The 21,653-nt window shown below is 39.0% G+C and overlaps 1 protein-coding gene across 1 annotated transcript in view; it reads right to left on the reverse strand.

Moving 5' to 3' along the window:
* Positions 1-21,653, reverse strand: part of LOC127944688 (structural maintenance of chromosomes protein 1A-like) — a 64,466-nt gene that overhangs the window by 13,737 nt on the left and 29,076 nt on the right. The window contains exons 4-17 of the mRNA XM_052540856.1: positions 14,815-15,018; positions 14,462-14,700; positions 4,865-5,123; positions 4,277-4,417; positions 4,110-4,192; positions 3,936-4,035; positions 3,232-3,339; positions 2,956-3,141; positions 2,697-2,876; positions 2,346-2,492; positions 2,113-2,250; positions 1,634-1,750; positions 1,436-1,542; positions 65-206 (exon numbers count right to left, since the gene is read on the reverse strand). Coding sequence (XP_052396816.1) covers positions 65-206; positions 1,436-1,542; positions 1,634-1,750; positions 2,113-2,250; positions 2,346-2,492; positions 2,697-2,876; positions 2,956-3,141; positions 3,232-3,339; positions 3,936-4,035; positions 4,110-4,192; positions 4,277-4,417; positions 4,865-5,123; positions 14,462-14,700; positions 14,815-15,018 — 2,151 coding nt within the window. The remainder of the gene's footprint in view (positions 1-64; positions 207-1,435; positions 1,543-1,633; positions 1,751-2,112; positions 2,251-2,345; positions 2,493-2,696; positions 2,877-2,955; positions 3,142-3,231; positions 3,340-3,935; positions 4,036-4,109; positions 4,193-4,276; positions 4,418-4,864; positions 5,124-14,461; positions 14,701-14,814; positions 15,019-21,653) is intronic.

Consider the following 21,653-nt stretch of genomic DNA (forward strand, 5'->3'; position numbering starts at 1 on the left):
GCCAAACTATGAAAAAAAAGTGTGACTTATAGTCCGGAAAATACAGTATCTGAAAGTTGTCTACCTTCTTGAGTCTCTCTATCTCATTCTCATCTTTCTTGACCGTCTGTTCCCACATGATCACCTTCTCCTGGTCTTCCTTAAGCTGGTTCTTCTCATAGTCCAGCTGGATAGCCAGACGCGTCTTCTGAGTCTCAAATTCCAGGCTACCCAGGAGTTTGGGGAAAGGATTAATCATCAGTTCCATCAACTATTTGCATCTGACCATAACAGTTTAGTACTCCCTACAAATTCTTAATGACAGACTTAAAATAATAATAAAGATAATTCCACATTAAGGTAGGGCTGCTCGATTATGACAAAAATCATAATCATGATTATTTTGGTCAATATTGTAATCACAATTATTTAACACGATTATGAGGGGGCCATATGACCAAAACTTAATGAGTGATTTATTTAAAGAAAGTGATACATATCAAATATGTATTTTCTGTAATATACGGTTGCTATGACATCTACATTGTAGAGACCAGCGGAATTTGAAACAAACAAAAAGTCCACAAAATTATTGAAAATTACTGAAAATAATCAAATTGTTTAAAAAAAAAAAGCAAAGGACAAATACAATAGACTAAAAAGATACCAATGAAACAAACTTTAATGTTTATTTTATGCAAGTCTTAAGCAGTTTACAGCCTACTACAGAAATTAATAATCAATTGTAAAATAAAACAGCAGTCTTCACTGTAAGAATTAAACTTTTTTGTTTCTTAAAGCTACAAAAGTCCTTCACTCAAGAGCAGTGTGATTATAAATTTGTCTTTTGTTGTTTGATTAATAAACACAGTCACAACAGGAAAATACCCCACTGTTACTTTAAGAGCCGCACGGATCCAAATTACCGTAACACACGTATTTTCATTCTCAACTCTTGACGTTCATTTATTATATGACCGACGAAGGTATACATGAATAATAACTAAGCGCAGCATTTTGACACAATTTTGCATTTATTTGAGCGTTTAGGCGCGCGCCTTGAGCTAAATGGTGACTTTACATGTCCGTGTTCCATCTCTAAGCACATATCTCTTCCTTAGGAGCAGCGAAAGTTCTCTTTCACGCTTTTAAAAACATTAATAAATAGACTTTTATAAATAAAGCATGTCCCATTATGCAAATGTCATGTAACACGATTTTACTGATTTGCACGGGAAATTGGGCTTTAATGGAGGAACGAAAGCGCAGCGCTGCAAAAAGAGGGCAGAATGGGGCACTAAATCTCGATTATAGGATTTTCATGATCATTGGAGGCCAAAATCTAAATCGAACCATTTTTTCAATTAATTGCACAGCCCTACATTTGGGTGGAAAATGTGCAGAATTATATATATTTTTAAAGATCAATGTTTTTTTTTTTTTTTTATGACCTCACCGTTTCTTTGCAATCTCATTCTGTCTCTTTACTTTCTCTTCTTCAAATTCACGAATGTTACGAACTCCAATCTCTTCACAGAACTCTACAAAAACCTCATCCTCCACCTGGAATGAAAGACAAACATCAACAAGACTGAAGACAGGTGATAAATTAACCAAAGTAAAGTTGTTTTTAGATAACGGTGCTGTGTCCTACCAAGTTCATGCGGTCTTTCAGGTCTTTCATCTCTCTCTCTCGTGACTGTATGATTCTCTTAATGTCATTAATGCGTGGACCAAAGTTAGCAAGTTCACTCTCCAGCTTTGACTTTTCCTGAAATTACCCCAATAAAAAAATGTGTGACAAATATATCTACTGCATTTAAGTCATTTCTGATGAGAAAAGTATACAAGCAGCAAAACAGATGAGTTCTGACTAATTTTAGATTGGATGGGCCACATTCAAAGCTGTTACAAAATGCCATTAAACACACAGCTGTGACTGAACACCAATTAAACTCACTTTTTTATGTATTAAGTGGCAATGCTATTACATCATAAAATAATTTTTGTTAACACTTTACATTAAGGTTCTAATATTATTATAATTGAACATTTGGATCTTATTTCTTCCACTTTTTATAAAAGCAATTAGCAGCATTTTGGAACAACACAAGTTGACTAAGCGGTGGGTACCTGCATGTTAAGGGACAGGTGTCTGGTCTTGGTTTGCTCCAGATCACTCTGAGAGTATTTAAGTCTCATCTGCAAACCATGAGCTTGAGACTGCACCTGACGCAGCTCTGCCTCCTTTCTTTTTGCCTTCATTTGCTCCTGATATTCACACATAGACATCAATCCAATCAGTCAATGTCAAATTTTCTTGCTCATATCACATTAAGCATCACTCGGTTTCAGAAATTACTTACTTTGAGCTCGTCTGTGAGCTTCTCCTTTCTGTCTTTCAGTTTATCAACAGCTTTCTCATCCCAACGCCGAGCTTTGGCCTTCAGATCACTGGCACCTCCAGAGATCACTCCAGACTTCTGGAATAATGTCCCATCTAGAGCCACAGTCTAAAAAATAACATCCAGAACCAATAAACTGAGTAATTCTTGTCTAAGAAATAATCACCACACAATTCAAGGTGGTGGTACAGGCTTTAGACAGTACATTTATGGACTCCTTTCCATACTCCAGTCACCAACAATCGAATGCATAATACACTCAAAACCTATCAATAGCTGTATTTTTTGTGATGTGATTTTCTTCCTTTGTACCTTGTGTCTGTATGGTCCTCCAAAGGCAATCCTGCGAGCATCCTCCACGTTCTCACAGACCAGGGCATTTCCACAGGCATACTGCAGGGCTTTCTTAATCTGTGGTGGCTCATATCGAATTACATCAATCACCAATTTAGCTCCACGTAGCTCACGCAGTTTCTCATCTGTGGGCCTGACCTGTTGAGGACATTATAATACATGATCCAAGTGGCTCAAGCACAACACACTCAGTGAAAACTAAATCCAGTGACATCACCTCCAGGTAGTCGAGGGGCAAGAAGGTCTCGGGTTCCCCACGCTGCTCTTTTATGTACTGGATACAGTCACGACCCGTCTTCTCAGAGTCCACAATGATGGCATCCATGTTTTTGCCCAGAACTTTAGTAACAGCAATCTGAAATTTCTTCTGTGTGGGTTGGCACAGGTCAATCAGTCTCCCGTACTGGAAAATGAAATAACCATATGTGAGCATCCAGCTATATTATACACAAAATTTAAATGACACTGGAAACAGTGAGGAATCACTTCTCACCACTGATCCAGGATACAGCCTCTTGATACTCTCCAGAATCTCAGCCTTGCGCTGTTGTCTGCTGTTCTCCTGTCTGTCAATACGAGCATCACCCAGCTGCTCCATCACCTGCATAAGTCATAGTCAGAGTTTACATCAGTTACATAGTTACTGATGCACACCTCGACAAAGCTATCATTCCTGGCATGGATTTGAATACTGAATCTATTAGGTTAGGTTAAAAGAACATTACTCAGGTTTCAAAAAAAAAAAAAAATGCAACAGAAGGACACTCCTGCTTTATCCCTGTACATGAATCAGCACTATACTTTTTAGGCATTACAAAAAGGTGGAATGAAAAAAAGGCATTAAAAACTTCTCAGAAGACAATTAGTTGCTTTCAGAGATGTACTCATATAAAGCCACTCCAACAAAATCTCCTCATTCACTCAAATGTGCAATTTCTATTTTTTTATTTTTAAGAGACCACCTGAAGAGACCATCAAAATTTGCATTCTTTGTATTGAGAAACGTAAGCAGCCCTGTGTCACCAGACTATTTGCCTAATCTTCACATAACTTTAGACCTCTGTGGATAAACAAAGCAAGAGGCCTTGGAGGGGAAACTGTTCTGGGTAATCTCGGTGGAAACGCAGCTTATGATATAACTGCATTTTTGTAAATGTATAATGAAGTATTTTAGCGCTTCCCTTTCTGAACTCTTACCTGGTTTAGCTCCATGTTGATCTCATCTATTCTTCGTTTGGCCTGTTCCACCTCTTCTGTGAGCTCCTCCTCCATCCTCTTCTGCTCATCCAGCGACTGTCTAGAAATGACATGCAATGACATGCACTAACAGTTGTCTGCCATATCAGATGTAACTTTGTGAAGTGTTTGTACCTGCTAGTGGTGATGTAATCCTCCAGCTTCTCAATGCGTTTCTGGTTCTCTTCAATCTCTCTGATCTTCTGCTTAATCTTGGCCTATCGATAACAACAATCACAACAAATCAAGCTGCTCTGTTGTTTATTTTACTGTATAATTAAGTCTGCAGAAACTTTTTGCACCTCTGTTTCTATTTTCTTCCTCTCCTCCAGGTCCAGACGGTCCTGGTCAGCTTTTTGGTCTCTGTTGAATTTCTCCAGCTCCTGAGCCAGTGTAGCAGCTCGCTTGCTTGCCTCCTCCTTCAGACGGTGATATGCCTTAACCTAAACACAAACAATGACAACAGCAACTTAAACTCAGTATTTTTAACTGCACGGTTAAAGAAGCTGTTATTAAAATTTGTTCAGGATGTAAAAGCAGTATAGAGCATTTTAGCCTTTACTGATTGTAAACTTATATTTGTGCAGCTTTATCTTTAAGAAAAGCAAGTAACTGGCAAGATTAAACAGGTTATTTTTATAACAAACAATTGTTTTTCACACTAATTTTCCTTTTATGGCAAAATTATTTTATTCCTAAAAAAGGTCTTAAAAATTAAATATCTGAATAATATCTTGAGGTGTATAAAATGCGCAGACAACAGAAAACTTTAGCACACAATCATAGGCAGTTGGCCAACTGTCGCACTAGAGTGGTCTATCAAAATTCAATTGCACAGGCAAATAAATATGCTGCATTTATCACAGTATAGAACCCTTTTTCAGCTGTACCTGGTTCTCTTCCAGCTGTAGATCTTGGCCCTGACTTTGAGCCTCCTCCTCCATTCGTTCCTCAAACTCCTGTCTGGCCATCTCCACTGCCCCCTGTTCACGGTCTAGCTCCTCCATGTCTGCCTTGCGTTTTTTGTAGCATTTCTGGGCATTCTGCAGTGATTTACGAGCAGCCTCTAGTTTCTTGATCTTGTGAGAAGTGTTCTCCTTGGCTTTAATGTACAGAGGCCTTTTCTGATTAAGCTCTGCATCCTTCTCCCTGTCAACATTTAAAACAAAATGAATTACTTTTTATTAGCTGGGTTCTAATCACATATTATCATGTGTGATCAATCAGAGACTAATTCTCATCTTCTTGGCCTACCCTGATCCATTCTGCAAAAGCTCAGGACTAATTTCAGGGCATGTTAGAACTTACAAATGCTCTGCTTGTTCAGGTGAGGACTAGAATCTGCCAATAATATTGTCCTATGACTCAGCTTGTGATCTCTCAATTTGTCATTGATTACATTTTGATTACATAAAAGATGTGGGAAGACTTCAGCGAAGAAAAATATGCACTCAAACTGATATGGCAATATTGACACAATCCTTAACTTGGCAGGGGACGGGGCGGTATTGAAACACCAAAAAACACAATGCACTGGGACAGCTAATCAATCACAACACATTTCATATTTTTGGTACGAGGGCCTTCATCAAACCTGGAACTAACAGTCGTTTGTGCAAGGCTGGGGAGAAAGTTATTTTAATAATCTAATTTTTGGAAGCAATCAAAAACAACAAAAAGAGCAATGAAATATAAGTGCTATAACAAGTCTCAATTAGGTTAACACAGTACACATATCGTAGGCTTTTAAATAATATAATAGTCTAATAGTCTATCTGGACTTCTGACTGACTTGACATTTATAGACTGCGGGTATCGCTGTTGGACAGTGTTTTCTCTGCTTCCTGTTGGCCTGCTGTAGCTGATCGTAGCTCCATGTAGCGTTTTTTCTTTCTAGAATCTTTATCTTACAATCACTCTCTGTTTTTTTACGTGATAAAATATAACTTAACTCACACCATATTTCTGATATTATCGATCAATCTTATCAGATTAATTTTGATTGTTCACTTTTATTTAAGATCTGTGAGTGCAGTACATCTGCATTGCATTAGCACTCGTTAGCTTGTCATTAGCGTTTTCATTCGATCCTATCGCTGTTTTCTTTTCTCCTCTCCTCTCCTCTCTCTCAATCCAGTTCATTAAACAACTGTGGTAAGAATATTTTATCAAGCACGGTGAGTAATGGCTTCTCCTGCTCTTGCCACATGTACAGTTTATCTATCTCTGTCGCAGATGAGGGATTCACATGTGATAAATGCAGGGAAATAGTTAGGCTGACAGAGAAGATTTCAGAATTAGAGACACGCATTCAAACTTTAATTGAGGACAGTAAGAATGTTAGGGCTCTAGATACGGCTTTGAATGCGTCTAATTCAGGGATTCCTGTACATTGTTTGGTTCCGGCAACAGAGCCCCTGCAGCAGGGCAACTGGGTGACAGTGAGGCCAGAACACCGCTCTTCTGTTCCAAAAAAAAAAGACATTAAACAGGTTCTCCCCACTCAGTGATGCACCCACTGAGAAACCTGATGAAAGTGCTCTAGTTATTGGTGATTCTATTGTACGGAACGTGAATATAGAGACACCAGCCACCATAGTCAAATGTTTACCGGGAGCCAGAGCGCCTGACATCTTGGCAAATTTAAAAGTGCTGGCTAATGCTAAACGTAAATACAGTAAGATTGTTATTCATGCCGGCACTCTTCGCCAGTCGGAGATGACTAAAAATAACATTAAAGAGGTGTGTGAACTTGCAAGCACGATGTCAGACACTGTAATATGCTCTGGTCCCCTCCCTGCTTACCGTGGTGACGAGATGCATAGCAGATTGTCATCACTCAATGGCTGGATGTCTAAGTGGTGCCCACAGAATAACATAGGTTTCATAGACAATTGGATGAGCTATTAGGGCAGACCTGACCTGTTGAAAAGAGATCATCACTCCTGGGGTGGCACCACTCTTCTCTCTAGAAATATGGCACACAGTCTTAGAGTTTATACTTGACTAACTGGGGACCAGGTAAGGAAGCAGAAAGACTGGCTAAACTGACCGTCTGCTAGCTGCCGCACGTCACAGAGGTCAGCTAATTCTCAGGACAGAGACTCTTTCACCTAGATATCACACTATAGAGACTGTGTCTGTTTCCCGAACTAGAAAATACAAAAAAAAAATGTCCAAACCAAGTTAATATTAACAATTTAATTGAGGTTCAACAAATAAAAATCAGATGCAATACGGATAAACAACTGATAAAGCTTGGCTTATTATATTTCAGATCCCTTTCAACGAAAACACTTTTTGTAAATAATATGATCAGTTCATAATCTAGATATGCTCTGTTTGACAGAAACCTGGCTAAAACCTGATGATTACATTATTTAAAATGAGTCCACCCCGCAAGATTACTGTTATAAACATGAGCTGCGTCTAAAAGGTAAAGGGAGAGGTGTTGCTTCAATTTATAACAACGTTTTCAGGATTTCCCAGAGGGCAGGCTTCAAGTATAACTGGTTTGAAATAATGGTGCTTCATATAACATTATCCAGAGAAACAAATGTTAATGATAAATCCCCTATTATGTTTGTACTGGCTACTGTAAACAGGCCACCAGGGCACCATACAGACTTTATTAAAGAGTTTGGTGATTTTACATCCGAGTTAGTTCTGGCTGCAGATAAAGTTTTAAAAGTTGGTGATTTTAATATTCATGTTGATAATGAAAAAGATGCATTGGGATCAACATTTATAGACATTCTAAACTCTATTGGGTTAGACAACACGTTCAGGACCTACTCATTGTCGAAATCATACTCTAGATTTAATACTGTCACATGGAATTGATGTTGATAGTGTTAAAACTATGCAGCCAAGTGATGACATCTCAGATCATTAATTAGTTGTGTGCAAACTTCATATAGCCAAAAATTATACTTCTTGTTACAAGTATGGAAGAACCATCACTTCTACCACAAAAGACTGCTTTTTAAAGAGCCACACAGATGGGAAATCAAAAATTACCTGTATTACAGTGTATGATATAGCTGTCCATCAGTGTAAACAATGTGCAAATAATTCAACCAAAAAGTACACGATTTATAAAGTTATTGGCTTCTAAAGTAAGGAGTCGACTCTGAATCGCTGAAACGAGTCGTTATAGATTTCAAATATTTTGCCCATCTCTATGTACGTCACTAGGAACACTTTGCATAATAATCTCCGCCTACCGTCTGGGACGAAACTGAACTCTGACCTGCCCCACCCCCCCACACAGACGCTCTGGTTGGTGTGAGAGCACCATGTCGAGGAGACAGTGTGTTTTTAATTGTAAAGGCAAGTTTGTTTTATTTTCACTGCCAAAGAATGAAAATCAGAAGAACCAATGGCTAAAATTCATTTTCACCTCAATACCAGAGCAGTACAACAAATCCCTTTTTCACTGATGACTGCTTTTCTAATCTCGGTGAGTACAGCGGGATTTTCAAAGCGTTTGGCCATAAAAGATGGTTCATTACCAACTTTGTTTAGAACAACGAGCATCTCCGAATTACAACGCGAAGTGTGATTATGAAGTTATGTGTCTGTTTTCTCCCGAGCGTCTTATCAGTATGTGTGCTGTCTGCAGCCTTTGCTGATCATCATGTACAAACACGTCATTAAAATGAAGTGTAACTGCGTGAATACTCAATGAAGAGACATGAGAGAGATATCTATAGAAAGCTTGACATGTCTACTTTAAAACTAAACAAGTGCTGCTGAAAACAGATATTCTGTGATAAAGTAATCCATATGAAAACAACGCGATGCCTGTTTTTCATGTCTCCCTTCATTATATATAATGAGACCACGCCCCCGCGCTGAAGCGCTATTCAGATTCAAACTGAAGCACGCGGCTTGAATACACCCACACAGAAGAAAAAGCAGACTGTTCAAGTTTTTTATTTTACTGTTTGCTTTGCGGTGAGAGGAATAAGACATAATTCACCCCAAACAGATGCTAACGCATTGTTTACCGTGGAGGTGTGTGCGGAACAACCAATCCAAACTGCTTATGATAGTTGACCAATCAGAACACAGTATGCTACCGAAAGGTGGGGTTTAAGGAAACCGAATCTTTTGAACAGTTTCGTGCGAACCGTTTGGGGATCTCTGAGAATTGAGGTAATTTTAAAATGATATTTTGACAAAATGACAATGTTTTTTAACCTTGGATGGATTTAAACCTAATGTACAGGACTTATAAACCGTGATATGAAGCTTAGAATTTTCATCTTACTGGCTCTTTAAGTTATCTTCCTGATGTATCCAAATTCCTTAGCATCTCCAAAACCTCAGATCAACTTGATGATGTAACACAAACTATAGACTTTCTCTTTTCTAGCATTTTAAATACAGTTGCTCCTTTTCACTTAAGGAAGGTTAAGGAAACCAGTATAACACCATGGTATAATGAGCATACTCGCACCTTAAAGAGAGCAGCCCGAAAAATGGAGCGCAGCTGGAGAAAAACAAAACTAGAGCTATTTCTTATTGCTTGGCGGGAAAGTAACCTATCCTACAGAAAATCATTATAAACTGCTAGATCCGATTACTTTTCTTCTCTTTTAGAAGATAACAAACATAACCCCAGGTATTTATTCAATCAATCAATCAATCACCTTTATTTATATAGTGCTTTAAACAAAATACATTGCGCCAAAGCACTGAACAACATTCATTTGGAAAACAGTGTCTCAATAATGCAAAATGATAGTTAAAGGCAGTTCAGCATTGAATTCAGTTATGTCATCTCTGTTCAGTTGAAATAGTGTCTGTTTTAATTTGCAATCAAGTCAATGATATCGCTGTAGATGAAGTGACCCCAACTAAGCAAGCCAGAGGCGACAGCGGCAAGGAACCGAAACTCCATCGGTGACAGAATGGAGAAAAAAACCTTGGGAGAAACCAGGCTCAGTTGGGGGGCCAGTTCTCCTCTGACCAGACGAAACCAGTAGTTCAATTCCAGGCTGCAGCAAAGTCAGATTGTGCAGAAGAATCATCTGTTTCCTGTGGTCTTGTCCTGGTGCTCCTCTGAGACAAGGTCTTTACAGGGCATCTGTATCTGGGGCTCTAGTTGTCCTGGTCTCCGCTGTCTTTCAGGGCATTAGAGGTCCTTTCTAGGTGCTGATCCACCATCTGGTCTGGATACGTGTACGTTATTCAATACAGTGGCTAAATTAACAAAAAATAAAGCTTCAACAAGTGTTGACATTCCCCAACATCACAGAAGTAATGACTTTATGAACTACTTTACTTCTAAAATCAATACTATTAGAGATAAAATTGTAACCATTCAGCCATCAGCTACAGTATTGCATCAGACAGTGCACCTTAGACCCTAGGGCTGCTCCGATCACGATCGTTAATGCGCATCTTGTCAGTAAAGCCAGTCTAATCAGCTGTAAATTCCCTCAGGTGCGTGATTAGAGAACCGGCTTTAAAGACGAGATGTGCATAACGATCAGCCGAGTTAGAGTTACAAATGACCTGCTCTTATCATCTCATAGTGGTTATATCTCTCAATTAGTTCTATTGGATCTTAGTGCTGCGTTTGACACAATTGACCACAACATTCTTTTGCATAGACTTGAACACTTTGTTGGCATTAATGGAAGTGCATTAGCATGGTTTAAATCATACTTCTATGACCGCCATCAGTTCGTAGCAGTGAATGAAGAGGTATCATATCGATCACAAGTACAGTATGGAGTACCTCAAGGCTCAGTACTAGGGCCGCTACTCTTCACGCTTTATATGTTACCCTTGGGAGATATCATCAGGAAACATGGTGTTAGCTTTCACTGTTATGCTGATGATACTCAGCTCTTTATTTCTTCGCAGCCTGGTGAAACACACCAATTTGAAAAACTAATGGAAATGCATAGTCGATATAAAAATGGATGACGAGTAATTTCCTACTGCTAAATTCTGAAAAAACAGAGGTGTTAATTATTAGGGGTGCTCCGATCACGATCGGCCGATCGTTAATGCGCATCTCATCAGTAAAGCCGGTTTTCTAATCAGCGGTAAATTCCATCAGGTGCGTGATTTTACATAGAGCAGCTGTTACTACACAGAGCCGTTGTTAACAGAGAAGATGCGCCAAAAAACGCTGAAAATGAAGTGGATTTGCGCATCTTCTCTATTAACAACGGCTCTGTGTAGTAACAGCTGATCTATGTGAAATCACGCACCTGATGGAATTAACCGCTGATTAGAAAACTGGCTTTACTGACGAGATGCGCATAACGATCGGCCGATCGTGATTGGAGCACCCCTATTAATTATAGGACCTAAAAATTCTGCATGTAACAATCTAGAACACTGTCTAAGACTTGATGGCTGCTCTGTCAATTCTTAGTCATCAGTTAGGAACCTAGGTGTGCTATTTGATCGCAATATTTCCTTAGAAAGCCACGTTTCTATCATTTGTAAAACTGCATTTTTCCATCTCAAAAATATATCTAAATCATGGCCTATGCTTTTTCAATGTCAAATGCAGAAATGTTAATCCATGCATTTATGACCTCAAGGTTAGATTATTGTAATGCTTTACTGGGTGGTTGTTCTGCACGCTTAGTAAACAAACTACAGTTAGTCCAAAATGCAGCAGCAAGAGTTCTTACTAGAACCAGGAAGTATGACCATATTAGCCCGGTCCTGTCAACACTGCACTGGCTCCCTATCAAACATCGTATAGATTTTAAAATATTGCTTATTACTTTAAAAGCCCTGAATGGTTTAGCATCTCAGTATTTGAATGAGCTCCTTTTACATTATAATCCTCTACGTCCGCAACGTTCTCAAAACTCAGGCAGTATGATAATACCTAGAATATCAAAATCAACTGTGGGCGGCAGATCATTTTCCTATTTGGTGCCTAAACTCTGGAATAACCTACCTAACATTGTTCGGGAGGAAGGCACACTCTTGCAGTTTAAATCTAGATTAAAGACCCATCTCTTTAACCTGGCTTACACATACTAATATGCTTTTAATATCCAAATCCATTAAAGGATTTTTAGTCTGCATTAATTAGGTAAACCAGAACCTGGAACACTTCCCATAACACCCGATGTACTTGCTACATCATTAGAAGAATAGCATCTAGGCTAATATTAGTCTGTTTCTCTCTTATTCCAAGGTCACCGGAGCCACCAGATCCAGTATGTATCCAAATCATAGGGTCACTGCAGTCACCCGGATCCAGTACGTATCTAGACCAGATGGTGGATCAGAACCTAGAAAGGACCTCTAAATCCCTGAAAGACAGAGGAGACCAGGACAACTAGATGAGCCCCAGATATAGATCCCCTGTAAAGACCTTGTCTCAGACGACCACCAGGACAAGACCACAAGAAACAGATGATTCTTCTGCACAATCTCTGCTCTGCTGCAGCCTGGAATTGAACTGCTGGTTTCGTCTGGTCAGAGGAGAACTGGCCCCCCAACTGGGCCTGGTTTCTCCCATGTCAGGGTATATACAGCAATCCTTAAGTTAAATTTACTACTTTTTAATACCTTTTTCACTACCTTCAGAATATTTTTTAAAACCATCACGACACTGAATTGCAAGTGTTAATCAGCGACCTTTCTATTATTTACACAGATTTTGACATATATAACATACAAAAAATAATAGATTTAGAGACTGATGTTGACAGCATATTGCACATTTATTTCACTTAGTAAATAAAAATAAAACAAATACCATAAAATGTGCAATGGAGAAAATGGATAGACCGAACAATAAGCCTGCCTGTTAGTGTTGTCACGGTACCAATATTTCAGTATTCGGCACCGATACCAGTGAAAATCCACGATTCTCGGTACCAATTTCGGTAACAAAGCAAAACACAAAAATTTGGTAATAAAAAAAAAATAACTTTTTAGCACTAAAAATAAAACCAATGCCATTCTTTATACTTATTTAGAATTGTGTTTAAAGTTTTTCTACAAGTTATATAATTATGAAAAACAGTAAACAAGTTTCACCCAAATTTAATTTGTCTTTTAATTTATCAAATTTAAACACATTTTATGTTTGGTAAATAAAGGGGATTTGCTATTAAAATTAAAACATGGGAGAAATATTGAGATTTATTTATTTTTTTAATAAAGTTTTTTATTTTTTTGCAACAGTGGTAGCAGTATCACATACGTTTTACTAAATAATAGTAATATTTCTAACACAATGCCCTTATGTAAAAATTTTCTTTTAGGCCTAATGAATGCATATTTGTCATTTTGAAATTTCTATTTGCCCATTAGCTCCGCCCACTACCGGAGAAACCGGTATGTCTTCTGCTTCGAAAGTGAATATGAATAATTCTAAATTAACTCGATTATTTTGACAGGAGAAGACAACAGATGCTGAAATTAATGCAAGCGTCATGCGCTTCAGTCTATGTAGTAAATAAACCTGCACGTCTCTGTCATTCATTAATTCACACAGAGACGCGCAGAACACAGATTCATATTTCAAACAACTTTTGCGGCTTAATACTACAGATACTGGTCCATATGGAGATTTGATTTGATTAATTTATGCTTTCACAAATTCCATGACTGTCCATATTAAAATGTAAGTTTAATTTACATGACTGGATTTTGAGATTCCGTACTCGTTTTCTGCTTCGCGGAAATCATAGCGTTGTATGCGTCAAGAACCGGGTTTGAACGGGACCTCGGTACTACCGGTCGTTAACCCAGCTATTAGAAAACTTGCATTTGTCCAAGAAGACGACGATGGTTGTCCAGTCATTGAAGATATGCCTTGAAGCAAGTCTAAAATAAAACGTAAGCCAGCCACTTCTGTTGAGCGCGCAGTGTTCTGAGATGATGCCGAACGACCACTGAATATGACGTCAGCATGAGACGGAGACGGAAGATCTTTGATTATGTGCCCAGATATGCTAAAGCCCATATAAACGAACTAACACGAACGCAGATAGAATTTCAATCAGAATAAGACACCTGATAGTCTGGAAAAAATAATACCTAATTTGGAAAAAAATAATACCTCTGAGACCACATTTAACACTTTTAATGGCCTTAAATTTGACCATTTTGATTTATCACTTTTTAATACTTTTTAAAACCCCGCGGACACCCTGCATGTATTTTTTTTCCCATTCTGTCTCCAATGGAATTTCGGTTCCTTGCCGCTGTCGCCTCTGGCTTGCTTAGTTGGGGGTCACTTCATCTACAGTGATATCATTGACTTGCAATTGACTTGCGTGCACAGACATTATTTAAACTGAACAGAGATGACATCACTGAATTCAATGATGAACTGCCTTTAACTGTCATTTTGCATTATTGACACACTGTTTTCCTAATGAATGTTGTTCAGTTGCTTTGTTGCAATGTATTTTGTTTAAAGCACTATATATATAAAGGTGACTTGACTTAAGTCACAAACTTTTGTCCATCTGTTTCAGACTCACTTGATCTCTTTCTCGATTGTCTGCTGGTCTCTCATCATTCTGCCTAGCTCTTTCTTCTTATCTTTCAGCTCCTCCTCCACACGGTCCATGCGTTTCCTGTCCTTATCAATCTCTTTGTTGCGGTTGGCCAGCTCTCGGTTCAGTTTCTCAATCTCTGATTCATTGTGGTACAGTTTAAAGAGCTGTAACTGTACATGAGCACGCACAACCTCGTCCTTTAACCGTTGGTAGCGTTCCGCCTGCACAAAACACATGGAGAACCCAGCTAATATTATTAACTTACAATTACATATATTGCTTCAGGGTTTATTACACCCAAATAAAGAATAATTTACTACATAATAAGAGCCCACCTCTTCTTTCTCCTGCTTGGCTTCCTTTCGTTCAGCAGCGATGTTTTTCTTGCGATGGTAGTTAAATTGGGTGTCCTCCTCAGCCTTTACCATTTCTTTTTTGCATCTGTCATATTCTTGAGCAAGCTCTCCGGAACGAGAAATCTCTTCAAACAGAGCAGTTCTCTCTTTGGGGTTCTTCATGGCAATTGACTCGACCGCACCCTGTGTGGGAAAAAAACACCATAAACACTGTATTTCTCTATACTTCGATACTTCCTATACCTATACATACACTATACTGTATTTTTATACATTGCATTTCTTTTAGGGGTGTCTGTTAATCCCTCCACTAGACCTGTATCTGTAGTAATACATTTTTTCCTACCATCTGAGTAGGGCTGGGCGATGTAAAAAAAAAATTTAAATAATTTTTTATGGAACGTTTGATGTTTCTTGATTTTTTTTATGATTTTTAACTAGTCAATTTCAAAATGTAACTACAACATGATTTTGGTAACTTTTTATTTATTAACCCTCTATTTATTCCAAGTGCACCAGACATGGAAATCACTCAGGGTTTCCCATACATATACAATTTGCATGTTTATATATGGTGGCGGGGGAGTGCTGCCACAAATAGAGTGTAAAGCTGTCAAAACAGTGTCAAGTACAACTGACAAGAAAGAAATAATTAAATGAAACTAAAATAAAAATAAAATCAGATAAGGAATAATAGTAATAGTTTAATTGGTATAATTTTCTATTTATATACAGTACAGACCAAAAGTTTGGACACACCTTCTCATTCAAAGAGTTTTCTCTATTTTCATTACTATGAAAATTGTAGAGTCACACTGAAGCCATCAAAACTATGAATCAACACATGTGGAATTATATACATAACAAAAAAGTGTGATACAACTGAAAATATGTCATTTTGTAGGTTCTTCAAAGTAGCCACCTTTTGCTTTGATTACTGCTTTGCACACTCTTGGCATTCTCTTGATGAGCTTCAAAAGGTAGTCACCTGAAATGGTTTTCACTTCACAGGTGTGCCCTGTCAGGTTTAATAAGTGTGATTTCTTGCCTCATAAATGGGGTTGGATCCATCAGTTGTGTTGTGCAGAAGTCAGGTGGATACACAGTTAATAGTCCTACTGAATAGACTGTTAGAATTTGTATTATGGCAAGAAAAAAGCAGCTAAGTACAGGAAAACGAGTGGCCATCATTACTTTAAGAAATGAAGGCCAGTCAGTCCGAAAAATTGGGAAAACTTTGAAAGTCGTCCCCAAGTGCAGTCACAAAAACCATCAAGCGCTACAAAGAAACTGGCTCACATGCGGACCGCCCCAGGAAAGGAAGACCAAGAGTCACCTCTGCTGCGGAGGATAAGTTCATCAGAGTCAACAGCCTCAGCTCAGATTAGAGACCAGGTCAATGGCAGACGCAGTTCTAGCAGCAGACACATCTCTAGAACAACTGTTAAGAGGAGACTGTGTGAATCAGGCCTTCATGGTAGAATATCTGCTAGGAAACCACTGCTAAAGAAAGGCAACAAGCAGAAGAGACTTGTTTGGGCTTAAGAACACAAGGAGTGGACATTAAACCAGTGGAAATCTGTGCTTTGGTCTGATGAGTCCAAATTTGAGATATTTGGTTCCAACCACCATGTCTTTGTGCGATGCAGGAAAGGTGAATGGATGGACTCTACATGCTTGGTTCCCACCGTGAAGCATGGAGGAAGAGGAGTGATGGTGTGGGGGTGCTTTGCTGGTGACACTGTTGGGGGTTTATTCAAAATTGAAGGCATAATGAACCAGCATGGCTACCACAGCATCTTGCAGCGGCATACTATTCCATCCAGTTTGCGTTTAGTTGGACCATAATTTATTTTTCAACAGGACAATGACCCCAAACACACCTCCAGGCTGTGTAAGGGCTATCTGACCAAGAAGGAGAGTAATGGGGTGCTGCGCCAGATGACCTGGCCTCCACAGTCACCGGACCTGAACCAATCAAGATGGTTTGGGGTGAGCTGGACCGCAGAGTGAAGGCAAAAGGGCCAACAAGTGCTAAGCATCTCTTAGAACTCCTTCAAGACTGTTGGAAGACCATTTCAGGTGACTACCTCTTGAAGCTCATCAAGAGAATACCAAGAGTGTGCAAAGCAGTAATCAAAGCAAAAGGTGGCTACTTTGAAGAACCTAGAATATGACATTTTCAGTTGTTTCACAATTTTTTGTTATGTATATAATTCCACGTGTTAATTCATAGTTTTGATGCCTTCATTGTGAATCTACAATTTTCATAGTCATGAAAATAAAGAACACTCTTTGAATGAGGTGTGTCCAAACTTTTGGTCTGTACTGTATATATATATATATATATATATATAAAACCCCAAGAAAAAATTAACATAAAACAAACACACAAAATGATCACCCACCACTAAATAAAAGCCCAATATGTTCAATTACACAGAGATAAATAAAAAACATCACAGCATTCTACAAATTCACACAAGAAAAAACTCACAATTGGTAGACAATCAGGGTGACTACACTGGAATAGCTGTAAAAATCAATCCCCTCAACATGTGCAAAAAATGGACCCCAAGTTTTATTAAACTTTGCAAGAGAACCATGTATCGAGCACCTAACTTTCTCCAACTTCACAAACTGAAGTGTGTCCCTGATCCAAGACAAGTGAGAAGGAGGTGCAGGAGACTTCCACCTTAATAAAATGAAACGTCTAGCCAAAAGGGAGACAAAGGCTACAAAGTCAGCTTTATATTTAGGATGATGCAAAGTAGGAGGTAAACCCCCAAACAAAGCGGTACATGCTGTTGGATCAAAATGAAGCCCTGTACAAACAGAAACAGAATCAAATATCTGCTTCCAAAAATTAAATAGTGAAGGGCAAGACCAAAACATATGGACATGAGTAGCTGGAGCCTGAGGAAATCTAATGCACATGGGATCGACATCATTATAGATTTTGGAAAGCCTCACTCGAGTGAGATGGGTACGATGTAGTATCCTGCACTGTATCAGACCATGTCTAGCACAAATAAATGAGGAGTGAACCCGACGCAAAATGGCAACCCACAGCTCCTCCGAGATTCCCTCCCCTAGATCCTCCTCCCATTGGGTTTTAATTTTATGCTGCGGGGTAGGCTGCAAAAAATAGATGAGATTGTATAAATGTGAAATCGCACCCTTCATGGTAGGCAATAGGGCTGCCACTTTTGAGAAAAATCTAATTCGAACGTTTATTGAATATCATGCAATGTATTCGAATATATTAGAATATCTAAGTGCCCCATCCCCCCCCCCCCTCACTAAAGGATAAATGGATTTGCAGCACTGAAAATCGTTTGCAGTAGCTCTGCTACTAAATTTATTTAAAAATGGCAATCCATTTATAGCTATGGTCAGCTGTTCCTTCATCTTGGCTGAGCTTTCAACGTTGTTACGGGAAAGGGTGAAGCTGATTGGTTAGTTCTTGTCACATGACCTGCGGTGCGCTTGCAGCTCTCTGAAAAGTTTAGATGTTTTTAACTCGATGCAGTAAGGAGGCGCCTGGAAAAAACGACAAAAAAACTACATTGGAAATAACGAACATGAGCGCGCAAAACAGTGGGTCATAAACAGGACTATCTAGATTATTATTTTTTTGAATATTTTAGAATATAAATTTATATGAAGTGCCACTATGCATATCCATGCATAACATTGTTCGGGAGGCAGACACACTCTTGCAGTTTAAATCTAGATTAAAGACCCATCTCTTTAACCTGGCATACACATAACATACTAATATGCTTTTAATATCCAAATCCGTTAAAGGATTTTTAGGCTGCATTAATTAGGTAAACTGGAACCGGAACACTTCACATAACACCGTACTTTCTACATCATTAGAAGAATGGCATCTACGCTAATATTTGTCTGTTTCTCTCTTGTTCCGAGGTCACCGTGGCCACCAGGTCCAGTCTGTGTCCAGATCAGAGGGTCACTGCAGTCACCCGGATCCAGTACGTATCCAGACCAGATGGTGGATCAGCACCTAGAAAGGACCTCTACATCCCTGAAAGACAGCGGAGACCTGGACAACTAGAGCCCCAGATACAGATCCCCTGTAAAGACCTTGTCTCAGAGGACCACCAGGACAAGACCACAGGAAACAGATGATTCTTCTGCACAATCTGACTTTGCTGCAGCCTGGAATTGAACTACTGGTTTCGTCTGGTCAGAGGAGAACTGGCCCCCCAACTGAGCCTGGTTTCTCCCAAGGTTTTTTTTTCTCCATTCTGTCACCGATGGAGTTTCGGTTCCTTGCCGCTGTCGCCTCTGGCTTGCTTAGTTGGGGTCACTTCATCTACAGCGATATCGTTGACTTGATTGCAAATTAAAACAGACACTATTTCAACTGAACAGAGATGACATAACTGAATTCAATGATGAACTGCCTTTAACTATCATTTTGCATTATTGAGACACTGTTTTCCAAATGAATGTTGTTCAGTGCTTTGGCGCAATGTATTTTGTTTAAAGCACTATATAAATAAAGGTGATTGATTGATTGATTGATATCCCACAACATTAGGCTAAATGAAAAAAGAAAATGAAAAACAATTCAGAATAGGCACAAACAATAATGTGACAACTTAAACAGCAGCAGGATTAAGGCACATAGCCTAGCCTAATTCATTCATTATTCTTAATATTGTTGGCAAGAAAAACCAGTCTGTCAACTTGATCTGGATTAAGTGCGGCTCTATTTTTATTTACAATGTTCCCCGCGGTGTAGAACACACATTCGGAGCGCACAGACGTGCCTGGCTACCGCTTGATTTGGATAGCGTGTTTCATTTTGTTTCATATTGTCTCCCCACCATGCTAGTGGATCTGCCGTAGAGTCAATTGGTTGATCTTGGAGATAGCGGGTTAACTCTGTTTCAGCGCGCGCTCTGATCGGTAAAGGGGCAGAGATTTCAGACCTCCGTTTATTAAGGAGATCTGTCACAAAACTCATCATCCGCCCCAAAGTTTTTTGAGCAAATTTCAAAGCCGCACCCGCCCGCCATCCGCTGATTGTTTTGCGGTCTATGCTTTGCTGATGCGAGCCGCAAAAAAAAAATAAAAAAAGCCATTGTCTGTTCTGGAAAGGATGCAGCAAAAATATTTAATGCTAGAGTATGAGGCATAGGCCTACGCTGAGTTTCATTTACAATGAGATGCGCTCTAGGTCACAGTGCAGTGCAAGTGAACGCGGCGCGCTGGTGCTTCCATGTCACGGTTATCATTGTCTGCTATATTTGCTTTTTATTTATTAAAATACATGCAATTGGTTGATGAAACATCTATTAAAATTAAGATAAAATTTGTTCAAAACGAAATTCGTTTTTAAGAAAGGTTTTCTACAAAGCAAAATTTAATGAAGTGGTAAATATCATGTCTGACGATTTACAAAACTTCATTAAGTGGTAAAAACCATGTCTCCCGATATATTGCGCATCTGATGATCCTATCTAAAAAATGAAAATAATTTTTGATAAAAAATGTTTGTAAAAAATATTTTAGTGACACTGTTTTGGCGGTTATAAAGTTCTAATGAAGGTGTTCAACTATAACAGCCGGTCTCACGGTTATATACTAACCGTCACACCCCTATAAGGAAGGATGAAAAACAGTGTTAGCTGATAAAGGTGCTAGGAAAGAGAAGGTCTGTAGACCAAAGTAGCGTCGAAATTGCTTCCAAATTTTAATAATGGATTTAACTAAAATATTGTTGCAAAAAAGGGAGGGAGAAAAGCTATGAGAGGCATGAATGAGAGCAGTCAATGAAGCTGGTTTAACAGAAAACATCTCCATACCAGAGATGGGGACTCGAGTTTGAGACTCGGACTCGAGTGCGACTTAAGTCGCACAAACAGTGACTTCAGACTCGACTTGAGACTCGTCCTCGAAAGACTTCAGACTCGACTCGGACTCGAGCTCCGGGACTCGTGAACAATGTTAATTTTTAGTAAACGTCAGATGAGCTCGCTGTTAGAGTTGTGACGTTCGCGAACGAACCGATTCTTTTGAACGGCTCATAAACATGAACGATGGGAGCCGAGTCACGGCTGGAGGGGAGCCGTTCTTTCTGTCGCTTTTTTTTCCTATGCGTGTTTCAGAGCGCGTGTTTCACACAGATGCACACAAATGAGCTCCTCCGCGAGACAGAACAGTTATAGGGGGAGGGGCGCACCCAGCGCAGGCCAACCCTTTATAGCGTGATGATATTAGTTATTAGTTGTGCACGCATCCTTCACGTGAGTACTCCAGTGGAAAAAAACCTGCGTGCCTCTGTCATTGGGTAGGAGCGGAGCCATGACGTTTTGCACAGATATTCATTGCAGCCCACTTTGTTATTGTTCATTGACTTGAAGTGGCTGATGTCCTATTTGCAAAGTTTACAGTAGTAATAGTATGTAGACATTTCCATTTTATTTATTCTAATTTTATCTGCTTTAAATATTTTTGGTTCTCTATCAAAATGTTCTTGTGTGATAACAATGTTCTTGTGTGGAAGTGTTTGTAGTAAAAGCTGTTTTGCACAGAAATTCATTGCAGCCGGCTTTGTTTTTGATATTTATTTGTGAATAGGTATTGTATGAATAACATAAGTCAGCGTAGCTTTGTTCATTCTTAAGCCAGACAAGAGGTGTGCGGCTATACAGCCAGGACAGACAGAAGGCCATTACTGAATCCATAAATGCAAAATACAGATATTAACTTAAAAGTAAAGCATTCTTGGTGTTTTTGTCATGTTGCAATAGCCTGTTTACACTGATTATATACCAAAATCA

The sequence above is a fragment of the Carassius gibelio genome, chromosome A23 (genome assembly GCF_023724105.1).
Source record: "Carassius gibelio isolate Cgi1373 ecotype wild population from Czech Republic chromosome A23, carGib1.2-hapl.c, whole genome shotgun sequence".
In the NCBI taxonomy this organism is placed as follows: Eukaryota; Metazoa; Chordata; class Actinopteri; order Cypriniformes; family Cyprinidae; genus Carassius; species Carassius gibelio.